This window comes from Elgaria multicarinata, chromosome 7 (assembly GCF_023053635.1).
Source record: "Elgaria multicarinata webbii isolate HBS135686 ecotype San Diego chromosome 7, rElgMul1.1.pri, whole genome shotgun sequence".
NCBI classification, from domain to species: Eukaryota; Metazoa; Chordata; class Lepidosauria; order Squamata; family Anguidae; genus Elgaria; species Elgaria multicarinata.
In genome coordinates, this window is record NC_086177.1 from 84,995,479 (window position 1) to 85,010,076 (window position 14,598).

Below are 14,598 nucleotides of genomic sequence, written 5' to 3' on the forward strand. Positions count from 1 at the left end.
AGGGGCACAATCCTATGCATGTCTAGATAGAAAAAAGTCCTACAACTAGCTGAGAAATGCTAGGAAGTGTAGGACTTTTTTCTGTATAAACATGCATAAGATTACCGCTTAGGTTTCTGTATTTGTATGTCTATTGGAGTTTTTTTTATAGCCAATAAGATGGTAGAGAAAAAGATATAACAGTAGAATTCAGTTTTCAGTACTTATTGAGAGCTGAGCAAACTCTTCCCAGAAATAGGCCCATTTCAGTCTCACTCCACCCAGCTAAAACAGTGGTGTTAATGTACCTGTTATTTATCAAGGCTTTGATGGATTCTGAGTGGGGATATACACCAGTGTGGTGTAGTGGCTAGAGTGTTGGACTGGGAGTCGGGAGATCCGGGTTCTAGTCCCCACTTGGCCATGGAAACCCACTGGGTGATTTTGGGCCAGTCACAGACTCTCAGCCCAAACCACCTCACAGGGTTGTTGTTGTGAGGATAAAGTGGAGAGGAAGAGGAATATGAACACCGCCTTGAGTTCCTTAAGGAGGAAAAAAGGCGGGGGATATAAATGCAATAATAAATACTGATTGACCCTGCTTCCAAAACCTAGAAGGATTTGGACCTTTAATACCTTGAAATTGAAGAGTCCTCTGCCAAAACCAATCACTCTTATATTAAGTGTTAGACAGGACAATTAAAAAAAGAAAAAAGTAAAGTTCTATTCTTTCACTTTGGTCATTTAAGCAGGCAGTATGACCCCTGCCCCTGATTTTGTGTTTGAGAGATGGCTTTCTTTTGGTGATGATTGATTAGTATTGACAGATAGCTTGGCTTTAACATCAAGCTGTTTGTGTCAATGGAACAAAATAATGTGTGACTATATTGATTGCTGAATGCTTTTGAATGTCTGTCTGATCTTTTTGTCAGGCGGGGGGGCTTGCTTGAAAACCAGGAGAAGGAGATGGAATTTGTACAGCTCTTCTTTCCTTGTCTCTGTCTCATGCAGCCATAACGCGCCCCCCCCCACATGCTGCATTGTCATGTGAGAGCCATATCACTAGTTTTGTCACCTTGCAACAAGGACACTGGGCATATACATTTAATAAGTTTAATTAAATCCTCCACTGCATTGGAAAACTGGGCTCCTGCTTGTCAGAAGAAGTGGTGGTGAGTGGAAATGGCAGGACACGGGAGAGGAGATCTGTGGGTGCCTTATTTCCCACTAAGAGTGGCGGGTTTAAAGGCATCAGAGCCAGTGTGATGTAGTGGGTAGACTGTTGGACTAGAGCTTGGAAGATCTAGGTTCTAGACCCCATTTGGCACACTGGGTGACTTTGGGCCAGCCACTGACTCTCAGCCTAACTTACCTCACAGGGTTGTGGTGGGGATAAAATGGAGAGGAGGAGGACCATGTAGCTATTATTATTATTATTATTATTATTATTATTATTATTATTTACAATACAACAATCCATTCAACTCTACTAAATGCAATTTTACAGCAGAAATATCACAAAAATATTCAACAATATACTACAACAATATTTAACAAGATACTAAACAATACTATCATAATACTATTCAAAAACATACTAAATACAAGTTTACAGCAAAACAGAACAGATAAGAAAAAACAACTTGGTTGGAATAGAATCTCTCTTTCTGAAGCAGCACCTCAGAAACTTCAGCTCCAGCCTTGGTCTCCAGGTGTGTGTGTGGTGGGGAGTGTAGGGGAGTAGGTGGAATAGCTCACCCTTGATGGCACAGCAGCTCTTCCCCTGAAGCAGCACCTCCCAAACTTCAGCTCCCGCCTTGCTTTTAAAGCCACTTTGGGTACTTTGCAAGAGGAAAAACAGCGGGATATAAATGTAGGAATGAATGAATGTGTTTGGTGTCCAGGTTGCAAGGTGGCAGGCCTTCGCTTTCTCTTGGTGTGATCCCCCATAGTTGTGGTAGGTGTGAATCACAAGATTGGCAGTGCCCATGTGGTTGCCATATACTCTCTCTTACACACACATACACACACACACACACACACATCCTGCAGCTGCTTCAGATGTATTCTAAACTAGTACATATTCTAAACTAGTAAATACTAGATGTATTCTAAACTAGTACTAGGGAAAGGATTTCATAAGTTGCCCTCTGTTTGAAGGGATGTCTAGTTCAAGTCCGGTTTAAGGATAAAGAACCATAAGAACAGTTGCCCATCTGCAGGTAGCACCTGGACAGCAGACTAAATAGGCAGGTATAGAGCTCACCTGGCCACAGTCATAAGAAAACAGGAAGAGCCATGCTGGATCAGACCAGAACTCTGTTCACACAATGGCCAAGCAGCTGTCGACCAGGGACCCACATGCAGGACACGGGTGCAATAACAGTCTCCTGACCATCTTCCCCAGCAATTGGCATCTATAGGCGTACTGCCTCTTTATGTAAAGTCTTTATGCACTGTGCTGAAATGTACTTTATTTCTATTTAAATTATAATAATAATTTCTAAATTTGCATCTATACATATAAGAATACGTGCAAATTTTATACAAATCAATATCGCCCTTTGTCCTCTTTTTTGGTGATGCATATCCCCTATTTCGGTAATTCAAAAATGGTCACCCTATAAGCAATGCTTGTTCTCTCTTTCTAGGCAGCTTTAGTTCATTGAGTTTTCACCTCAGTCTGGTCTATTAGGGTGCAATGCTGTGTTTGTTTAGGCCAGGAAAAAGTCGTACAACTCCCAGCATTCCTTAGCTAGCCAAAAAGTTGTAAGGTTTTTCCACCCCTGTATAAACTTGTGTAGCATTGTGCTCTTATTCAAGTAAGTCAAGCCTTTCTGTGTCTGTGTAATTGATGGCCTGCCTTGCAGGATCGTTATGAAGATGAATAAAATGAGGGCCAAAAGGCCCATTCAATATACTGAAAGTACTGCAAAAATGATGGCAAGGATCTATGCCAAATCAGGCCTACAAATAAGCTATGCTTGTACAAAGAAGAGTAAACTGATTGAGGTCCAGATATCTCTTGCTATTAGCGAACCTACCCGTACACTGCGCTCAACATCTAAGGTCCTCCTCCGAGTGCCTACTCCGAGGGAAGCTCAGAGGATGGCAACAAGGGAGAGGGCCTTTTCGGTGGTTGCCCCCCAACTGTGGAATGATGTCCCCGACGAGGCTCGCCTGGCGCCAACATTGTTATCTTTTCAGCACCAGGTCAAGACTTTTCTCTTCTCCCAGGCATTTAACACCATTTAACAATGCCAAGTTTGTTTTTTAATGGACCCCCAGAACTGTTGTTTTAAATATACTGTTGTTTTTATACTGTTGTTCTTATGTTTTTAATTTTGTATACTTTTAATGTTTACTGTTTTTAACTTTTGTAAAACACCCAGAGAACTTCGGCTATGGGGTGGTATATAAATGTAACAAATAAATAAATAAATAGTGTGTCTTGCTGGCTGAGTTTTGGAGCTCACTGATGTTCATAAAGGCTCAAGTTTAGACGCAAGCCAGATAGCATTGATTGCAATAGTGTTATCCTCTGGCTGTGAAGTGACCTGTGTGTAATTAGCGGGAAAGCCCGGAGAGTGGTTTCTGAGAGCTTATTTGCATGCTGCCATGATGGCCTCAATGCCTTGTGGGATTTTGCAGCATAATGGGAATGCACGTCACAGTTCCAAATCAGCGGGTTCACTTCCTTTTGCATGAATAGTTGGGAGCTTTCTTCCACTCACAACCAGTGGAGGTTGGTGTCTTGGATTTCAGTGGGGCTGTGAATCCGTTCTGGATTTCAGTCATTACCAGCCAGAACTCTAAAGGAACTATCCAACGTTCTGAACCTATTTTGGAGATAGGCATCTTAGACATCTCCTTTAGAGTTCTGTCTGGTTCTGACTGAAACCCAGGATGAATTCACAGCTCCACTGAAATCAAAGACACCAGCCTCCACTGTCCACAATTGATTTTTATATTCCAGGAGGTCAAAGGGCTATCTTGCTAACAGAGAATTGGCTCACCGGCTGAAGTCTTACCATTCTCAACCAAGGGCATCCTGAATCTTTTTTCCTGAGCATCCATTGGTGATAATTGAAGTTTGTTTCCCTCTCAGGTTCATTGCTATGATAGGATTTTCAGGGGGAATTACCACTTGCCTAACCCCCTCCCCCCAGCAATTAGGTTTAGGGGGGGAAATCTCACGGTTGCCAGTGGACGATTCCTCCCTAAGCTTAACTGCCTAATGAGGGGTATTGAAGTTGGCAAAGGAAGGGTTAACTCTCCCCTCTTTACTTACTGTAAACCCCCTCATCCCCCCCCCCCCCCGCCAATGTGGCAATTAAGTTTAGGGGGAGGAAACTTCCATTGATTTTGTCCCTATGCTTAATTGCATATATGATAACAATTTTCTTCAGGAAGGAAAGAGATGAGCCCTATGCAGGCACCCTATGCAAAGGTGCAATAAAAGCCTTGTCTGGAAGAAACCTCTTAAAATCTAATTGGAGAATCTCATGCACATCTTTTTTAAACTCCAAGAGTGTCTGTGTAAACTCCAACTTCCGGTTTATTATTTTTTTAAACTTGTGTGTGTATCTTTCAGACAGTGACTGGTATTTGTGCCGCGTGGTGATTGTTGCTGTAGAAGAGGAGCCCATCTCTTGGGGAATGTATCCATACCCCTATTTGGCCCGTGTTGACCCTGATGCCCGGGCAGGCACCGTAGTCTATCAGCTCGTCACCCATTACAGTAACAATGAAAATTCTAGTGCTGGGATAACCTATGCTCTGGTTGCAGGTAAGTAAGTACTGTGTTCTGTTTGAAGATTCTAAGCTTGGGAGCTGAATTCAGTTTTGGAGAAGATCTTCAGGGGAGGGGTGCATTCCATTGCTGGGTGGGGTGAAGGCAAAGGAGGTGGGGATAGGAAACCAAAAAGTACCAGCATATTTTAGCTTAAACCTCTTACTGCCCATAATTAAGCCAGTGTGGTGTTGTGGCTAAAGTGTTGGACTGGGAGTCGGGAGATCCAGGTTCTTGTCCCCACTTGAAGCTCACTGGGTGACTTTGGGCCAGTCACATACTCTCAGCCCAACCTACCTCACAGGGTTGTTGTTGTGAAGATAACATGGAGAGGAGGAGGAGGATTATGTACACTGCCTTTGGAAAAAAGGTGGGATATAAATGCAATTTAAAAAGCCTTAGGAAAGACATTTCAACCTTTTAGAATGAGGTAAAAACTACACAAAAGTTGGGAAACCACAAAATATCGGTTGTTGTGAGGGAAAGGTGAGGGATCACAGGAAGGGGCGTGGCCTTCTGGGGACTCCAACATTAGATTTACCCTTTAAAAAAAACCACTCAAAATTACTTCCAGAACCTAAACAATACTTTTTAATGTGTTTCATTATTGGTTTTATGGGTTTTGGTTTTTTTGTACGTTGCCCTGAGAGCTTTGGCTTTAGGGCGACTTACAAATCAAATAAATAAATAAGTGGTAGCAGGTCAGAATATTTATCTATCTAGCTCAGTATTGTCAGCAGCACCTGGCAGCAGCTCTCCAAGGGCCAGAGGCAGAATGGGATATCTCCCATCACCTGATGTTTTTAACAAAATATGCCAGGGATTGATCCTAGTGCTTTCTGTATGCAAAGCATCAGATCTGTGTTCAGCTATGGTCCCTGCCCATCAGTGTGGAGGTGAAATTGCCCCAGGTAGACCATTTTTGCAGCATCAAAGCCTTTTGTTAAGTTGCTTTGGGTATGTATAAAAGCCAAAGTGGCGGGTGTGCTGCTCATGCACGACGGCCAATGGGCTGTTTAAGCCACGGGCTGTTGTGTCATGTGAACCAGATCAATGGAATGCCCACAAAGTATCCTGGTGGCTCCTTGCAGTTGTTCTACATTGGCTTGATAACTAGAGTACTGTGTTTCTGTTTCTGTTTTATGCTACATTGGCTGTTGAATATTGTTTAGATCAGGGGTAGACACAACACATCAGGTATTGGACCACGAACTCCCATAACCCCTTACCATTGGCCATGCTGGTTGGGGCTGATGGGAGTTCTAGTCCAAAACATCTGGAGGGTGTCAGGTTACATAACCCCCTTGTTTAGCTGTTTAGTTCTGGCAATAAAAAGTGTCACTCAGTAAAGACAACTTAGACTGTCCATTACAGTGTGAAAGAATAAGTAGTAAAAGGTGGTGGTAGTGGGAACGGAATGAGAAGGAAATCTTGTAGTCGAAGAACTAAAAGTTTAAATAGTGTCTGGTGGTCCCTTTTAAAATTTTAAAAATATTTTCATTCAACAGGTAGTGAAGAACGGTTTGATCTAGATATGGACACAGGGGTCATTATGACGACCGGCTTGCCTTTAACTTTGGACCAGGAGTATGTGGTCACTGTGCTGGCCATTGATGAATATGGTGGCAAAAGTCCGTATGCTTTTATCTCTATCTTGGCTGGCTCCAGGCCTCCACAGTTCACTAATATGTCTTACAGTGTGTTTGTTCCAGAAAATACTCCAGCAGGTGAAAAGTAAGTATGTAGTATGTGTGTGTTTGTGTGTGTCCATCATGTCTAAAAGAGTACAGTGTAGATTCTTAAGTGCATTTTAAAAACCTAGGAAGCTAGCACAATATCTTTTTAATGTATAATTGCTGTGCTGCACACTCTGCATGGAGCTGCCTGACTGTTCAGAAGCTTCATCTGGGGCAGAATGTGGAGATTGGATTCCCAATTGGAACAAATTGATGGGTGTATGTTAGACCAGTGCTCTACTTTTTGCACTGGCTTCCTCTTGCCTTCTGAGCACAATTTGTGTCTTCAAAAAAAAAAAAACACCCTATAATGTCTAAGTGTCCTTATCTGACCAGTGAGAGGGTTGAAGTCTCATTTAATAAAATTTTTAACTTGGTGTTTAAAATTTGTAATTTTGCATTGCTGCTGTTTTTGTCTGGTTGAGCTTTTATATTGTGTTTTATATTATGGTTTTATACTGTTGTTTTATACTTTGAATGTTTTTAATTTTTGTGAACCGCCCAGAGAGCTCCGGCTATTGGGCGGTATAGAAATGTAATAAATAAATAAATAATAAAATAAATAAATAACAAATAAATTTCAGGAGTTTCCTTTTGAATCCAGGAATCTATAGTGTAAACATGAGAAGCAGGGGGCGTATCTGTAAGGACAAATTATGCCATGAATGATACTTGGGCAAGGTAACCTAGTTCACACCTTCACTCTCTCATTCCTTTCCAAAAGTAACCAGTAGTTTTGTGGCTGATCTTTCCTTTTCAGAGTGGCTGTTATTGAGGCAGTTTCTTTCCAAAGTCAGCCCCTCGCTTACACTCTCCTGATGAATCCCAGTGGCCTGTTCAGCATGGGCGAAGAGACTGGTGAGCTCAGTTTGACTCATACAGTGGACTACGAGAGCGAACATCACCTCTACCATTTTTTAGTAAAAGCTATGGAAGCAGAGAGCTTGTTCAGCAGCGTAATTGAGGTAAGAGTCAGGATTTTCCTTTTCCGCCTTAGTGCGCCTTAGATAATTTTGTATTTTGTATTTGTATTGTGTTTTGTATTCTGTTTTATTTTGTTCTGTACAGCACCATGAACATTGATGGCACTATGTAAATAAATATTATTATTAATAATAATATAGATGATGCACATGGAGATTACCCTAAAATCTTTCTATGAACCAAACTGGGTTCAGCACCTTGGATAGTTCCTCTAGAATACTGATTGGTTCTTACTGAAACCCAGAGTGGATTCATCACCCCACTGAAATAGGAGCCACCAGCTTGCACTGGTGTGAGAACCTCAGTGGGTTCCTTTGTCTCCCTCTGTACCTGAGTTCTGTCATCGGCTGAGGGCCCTGCTTTTTTAGCAAGCCTGTGGAGTGGCTCCTGCTCAGACGAAACAATAAAGAGCTCACGGACACACAAAATGTATCTACTGCCTTGTATTGTGCTGGTTCTTCTTCTTATTTACTTGTTTAGATTTAATTATTTTTAAATTTAACATTTAGTTTAATTAAGAACATAAGAAGAGTCATGCTGGATCAGACCAAGGGTCCATCTAGTCCAGCATTCTGTTCACACAGTGGCCAACCAGCCATCGGCCAGGGATGAACATGCAGGACATGGTGCAACAGCACCCTCCCACCCATGTTCCCCAGCAACTGGTGCACACAGGCTTACTGCCTTGAATACTGGAGATAGCACACAACCATCGGGGCTACTAGCCATTGATAGCCTTCGCCTCCAGGAATTTATCCAACCCCCTTTTAAAGCCATCCAAATTGGTGGCCAACACTACATCTTGTGGTAGTGAGTTCCATAATTTAACTATGCACTGTGTGAAGAAGTGCTTCCTTTTATTTGGCCTGGATCTCCCACCAATCAGCTTCATGGAATGATCCTGAGTTCTAGTATTTTGAGAGAGGGAGAAAAATGTCTCCCTATCCACGTTCTCCATACCATGCATAATTTCGTACACGTCTATCATGTCTCCCTCTCTATCATGTACTATTTAATTATAATGCAATCCTATACATGCCTACTCAGAAGTAAGGCTCATTGAGTTTGATGGGGCTTACGCCCAGGAAAGTGAGTAAAGGACTCCATCCTTAGTTATGTGTGCCACCTTTGGTATTTCTTTGTGAGCTAGAAAGGCAGGATATACATTTTCTAATACATAAATAAAATAAAAACAATTCAATTTCTCTTTCAAAAGAGGCATGCCTCCTGTTCACACTCTAGAAGATGGTCAAGGCCTTCCTTTTAATTTTCTTTTATGAGTCCATGCGTGATGTTTTTTCTGTCTCCTGTCCCATACAGGTCGTAGTTCATATCACTGATGAAAATGACTGCTCTCCAGAATTTCAGCAATCTATCTATAGTCGTGAAAGTGTTCTTGAATCAGTCCCTGTAGGCACATGTTTATTGCAAGGTAAATAATGCATCTCTTGCCTATCCACTGCTTGGTGAGTCTGTATCTCACCAAGTGCTGCTTGGTGAGTCTGTATCTGTTCTTAAGCAGCTACCATTCCTTTTAAAAGAGCTTGTGTGTGAGAGAGATTCTTGGTAGGTGGAGTCCAATGTATGGAGCCTTTATTATTGACCTGCCCAGGCATTAAGATTGTTGGAGGAGGTCTTTCTCTGCATTCCATCTACAGGACAACTGTATTATGCATGTACCGAAGAGATGGCCTTCTCTGTGGTGGCACCCTGACTTTACAATGGCATGCTGAGGAAGGGATGCCTGGTGCAGACAGTGTATTACTTTTGGCACCAAGTTAAAACCTTTGCCTATTTAAAATTATTGTATTTGCAGATGGTTATACAGTCTTATTCCCCTCAATTTTATTGTATTGTTCTTTAGTTTGTTTAGTGTTGTTTAGTATTGTATTGATTTTTTTTAATGTATACCTCTCTGAAATAGATGAAGGTGCAGTATTATGAATTCTTAAAAATGCATACATAAACCACAGAATTCTGCAGCATAAGAACAGGGACTTAAGAGTTTTGCCTACAATGAAATTTCAAGATTACTATTTGAGATTCCTGCTTAGGTGAAACGTTTTGAGGAGTTACATGTTTTGATTGAGCTTGTGAAATTTCTCTAAGAAAATCTGCACATGCTAAATTGCCATTGAGTTGGGGGAAATCTGCACATGCTAAGTTACCATTGAGTTTCCATTACAGCAAAATTTTGAGGTGAACTTGGGGGAAAACTTGCATGGGAGAAACATCCACAGAACTTCAAGGGAAGCTCTGTTAAGGCCAGTGCAATTTCTAAGTACATTCCTCCTCAGGAGCCTGTGGCAAATAATTTGAGTCTAAAATGGATGGACAACATGCATCTCATGGGCTGTATGTGGGCCTGCTGCCGCCCCACCCCACTGAATTGGACGTTGTATGTGTGGAGAAATAGTAGTTTTTAGTGCTGTGGAATACTAAAATTATCAAATTTAGCTTGTTCTCAAGTTAAATTTGACCCATTTAGTGTTCCTGTGGCCCATTCAGACAACACGCAAAACCATGCTGCTTAACCACAAAATGGTTAACGGAATGCATTTTTTAATTTTAATTTACAATTACAATTAAAATACAATTAAAATACATACCCACGAAATTACTGAAATGTGTAGAAAATTGCTACCTTATTTTAGGGTGGCCTTATTTTATTTCCAATCAGATGGGCTCTTGAATTTGCTCTTAATATATCTCAGCCTTCTCCAACTTGTGCCCTCTAGATATTTTGGACTTATGACTCCCATATTGTGGGAGGTATAGTCCAACACATCTATTTCTCTCTCTCTCTCTCTCTCTCTCTCTCTGTGTGTGTGTATGTGTATGATAGAGAGATATTCCATTGGTTTTGTATATGCTGATACACTTTTCTTTTCTTTTTAAAATTTTATAAGGCTTTCACTTTATGCTAAAAATAAGCAATGTCTTAAATGCATGCCTACTGTACAAATATGTTTTTGAATGCCTTTGCATGGTGAAGAGTAATTGTTTCTGCAAAGAATATATCAGCATAGTTTTACCACACCCAGTGCCTGTTTACCCTATCCTGTGCCTGTTTGCATTCTCTTCCCCTCCTTATTGTTTTATTATGATTTTATTAGAATGTAAGCCTATGCGGCAGGGTCTTGCTATTTACTGTTTTACTCTGTACAGCACCATGTACATTGATGGCGCTATATAAATAAATAAATAATAATAATAATAATAATAATAATAATAAAAAGAATTCTTTCTGGAAGCTTGTTTATCCCACTCCCCTTTGAACAAAGATGCCTGGTAATCATCAGTCACTATCATATTTCCCTTTTTTTATTCTGTTGGTGTACTTTGGACATCTCTTGGTCTCTTGCCCTCAATATCTTCAATGAATGCCCACTGTTCAGTGAGCATGCATCTACTTAATTGCATTGGGCGTTCTGGAAGAAAGAGTGTTTACGCTCGAGATTAAAGCCCCCACCCCCGGGTCTCGGTGTGCTTTCACTTTGTTGGCATGATGCTGAAACATCTTTTCTTTTGATGTTAACAACTGCAGAGAATCGTTAACAAGATAAGGCCTTTTTCTTTTTCTTAAGATCACGTTTGACTCCGCAGTGCAAACATCAGCTCTTTGCTAGGTTGCATTTGGCAGCCACTGAACAGACAGTGCATCAAAACATTCTGAATAAACAAGTCTTAACCAGAGAACAGCTCAGTCCTATTGGCCACTATACATGGGTGGTCTCAGTGACTTCAGCGTGGCTTAGGCCATGGGGGTGCAAGGAATGCTATCTTCATTTCTTCTGTCTTGAAACTGCAGGCACTTTTATATTAAAAAAATGACAAAAAATGGCAACCAGTTGACTTATATAAATATATTGTTTATTGTATTGTATTGTTTGCAAGCTAGATTTGACCTTTCTGTCACTCTGTAGTGCTCCAGATGCATTTTTTTCATAACAAACAACAATAATAAATATATAATAATTAATATTAATTAACAACAACAATTTGGTGGGACACATGTGGCTGACTTGCCCCATGTTGCCTACCCCCGCTGGAGGGTGAGTGACTAATTCAATGATTTAAAATAATATTGCACAATAGCAGCACAATTTAGGATTGGTATTGTTTGTTTAATGAATGTGGGTTTAGCACAGAGTGTTCTGTTGAGCAAATCCTCTTCTAGCGTGTAGTTAAATTATGGAACTCACTACCACAAGATGTAGTCAAGCTCACCAATTTGGATGGCTTTGAAAGGGGGTGGACAAATTCCTGGAGGAGAAGGCTATCAATGGCTGCTGGTCCTGATGGCTATGTGCTACCTCCAGTATCAGAGGCAGTAAGCCTGTGTGCACCAGTTGCTGGGGAACATGGGTGGGAGGGTGCTGTTGCACCATGTCCTGCTTGTTCATCCCTGGCCGATGGCTGGTTGGCCACTGTGTTGAACAGAGTGCTGGACTAGATGGACCCTCGGTCTGATCCAGCAGGGCTCTTCTTATGTTCTTATGTAGCGTAGCTTTTCTAATGGTGAAGATGGATGTTTGCTACACTAAAGCAGAAGTGGCCCAGCACTCTCACAGGAGTAAGCATCATTATGCATACACTGTGTCACATGTTATGTCATTGACTAGGGGGACCATATGAAAAGGAAGACAGGGCTCCTGTTATCTTTAACAGTTGTAGAGAAAAGGGATTTTCAGCAGGTGTCATTTGTGTGCATGCAGCACCTGGTGAAATTCCCTCTTCATCACAATAGTTAAAGTTGCAGGAGCCCTATTCTCTTTTGTATCTGGTCAAGAGGGCAGGACTCCTGCAGCTTTAACTGTTATGATGAAAACAAAATTTCACCAGGTGCTACATGCATTCAATTGACACCTGCTGAAATTCCCTTTTCTATGCAACTTTAAAGATACAGGAACCTTGTCCTCCTTTTCATATGGTCACCCTAGTTATGTTATATGCACAGTGTGGGGCATATGCATTGCCCTCTCCTTTGCCTCATCCCTCTCCCGTCTCCTTTCTCAAGGTGCCCAAAGCTCGAGCTTTGAACTTTTATGAAGTTTCAAAAAATTTCTGTGTTGCTCAAGTTTCAGTTTAAAACACAAATGAGCAAGTTTGGTCTTGTAGATCTCTAGTAATAAGCCTTAGACTACTGTATTCTTATATAAGATGCTTCAAATGGGCTAATCTTTTAAAAATGTTTCACATAAATGTATATATGTTTATTTCTCCAATATTTGCATATATATATATATATATATATATATATATATATATATATATTATAAAAATGAAGCATTTTTAAAAGAGTAGCAAACCTTCTGGATTTGGGGGAAAGGGAGAAGACACCTTGTTGATATCAGAGGCACCAGCTAATCAGTGCTGTGCACAGCCGACATCTGCTGCAAACTTGCAAAACAATCCCCATCCCACCCACCCCAACTCAACACTGGAGAGGAAAAGGTATGTTTTGAATTAAATGTGGTGAAGCTACTCTATAAACATTAAACGTATCTCCACTCCATGATTAGTTTGATTCCTAGTATCTCCCCTTCCATTCTGCTACAAGGCACTTGTAAAATTGGTGCCAAAAAGTTCTTGTGCTTCAGGACAGTTCTTTGTTAATTACTGGAAACCATATTTAATTAGAGTTAACGAGCCTTGTATGTAATGTTGTAACCCATCCCTTTTGTCCTCACGGCTTTATCTTTTTAAATGCTCCTGGTTTCAGTTCTTGCAACAGACTGTGATTCTGGCTCCAATTCCGAGATCCTGTATTTCATTCAGAGTGCGGATTTTTCCATTACGCCTGAAGGTGCCATCAATTCCAACCAGAGACTGAACTTTGAGCGATCAAACCACATGTACGAGTTTGTGGTCATTGCTGTCGACAGAGGGCACCCTCCTCGGACGGGGACTGCGTCGGTGCGCATTCGCATGACCAATGTGAATGACGAAGTCCCGGTGTTCTCCCAGTCTGTGTAAGCATAATTTCGTCTTTTCTACTCATCAGTTTTTACTAATCCTGTGCAGCTAATGTGCAAAACAGTCTTATTATCTCATTGGTTTGCAAAAATGAGGAAGACAACTAATTCAAAATCAATGGCCTAGGAGAAAACATCATTTAACAGATCACAGCTATGGGGAGTATCCAGTGCTGCCCATCTGTCGTGTTTCTCAGAACGCTCTTACTTTCGATGGGAGGTAAATGACGAGGCTTGCTGAGTAATCCACAAAGCTTTTATTAAGCAATAAATGTCTCTTCTACCTGAAGAGAGTCTAACCTCTTGGAGACGTCCCCCTAGGCAAAACTATGCAAACTAAGCAAGACAATTGTCTGTTCAAGAAGAATAGGAAGCCACTTCTCAAACGCCTGTAACTTCAGAGAGCCTAGTGCGGAGGCAGGTTCTAGCGCAATCCTACTCAGACCAACTTTCTCACGCCTTCCTTCTGCTATGTGCTTTTGAGGTTCTGGCGTACCCTAGCATCAGCTAGTTTGTCGGGACGCTCTCCTCCGGAAGAAAGCTCACTTCCCACTGAGTGTGTAGGATTTGGCCTTGAGGAGATAAGCTCTGGAGAGGGCTGACTCTCAGCTGGGGAATCGCCCCTGAGAGCTTCCTCCCCCACTGGCACAGGCTGGCTGGTGTCTGGTGCTGCATCTTCTAGTTCTGAATCTGATTCTGATTGATTACCTGAAACATCTTCTCCCAAAACAGGGGCAGTAGGGTTAGACATGACACCATCCATGAGTGGGGCCCACCGCTGCTTCTGTTCTATGAGTAGCCAGCCCACCCCACCTATTCCCTTCTGCAAGCTGTGCCTACAGCTTGCAGAATGGAGATTTAGTGCTTCTGGGGGTGAGTCCTGAAATGAGTGGAAACACTCATTTCTGGAACGGGGCAGGTCAGCAGAGGTCCCTTATGTGAGCACTGCCCTCCCGCCCCGTTCCAGAAATAACCATGTCTGCTTGTTTCAGGTTGACTTCAGAAGCACTAAATCTCCATTCCGTACCACTTATGGAAGGAAACTGATGGGACTGACCACATGTGGGTGGTCTCTATTGGATACATCTTCTGAGTTGGCCTTCCCTCAACCTTGTGCCCTCCAGATGTG

At 41.7% G+C, this 14,598-nt stretch overlaps 1 protein-coding gene across 1 annotated transcript in view; it reads left to right on the forward strand.

Annotated features, from left to right (window-relative positions):
* Nucleotides 1-14,598, forward strand: part of LOC134401955 (neural-cadherin-like) — a 66,108-nt gene that overhangs the window by 6,302 nt on the left and 45,208 nt on the right. The window contains 5 exon segments of the mRNA XM_063131315.1: nt 4,574-4,768; nt 6,280-6,505; nt 7,268-7,472; nt 8,812-8,923; nt 13,217-13,466. Coding sequence (XP_062987385.1) covers nt 4,574-4,768; nt 6,280-6,505; nt 7,268-7,472; nt 8,812-8,923; nt 13,217-13,466 — 988 coding nt within the window.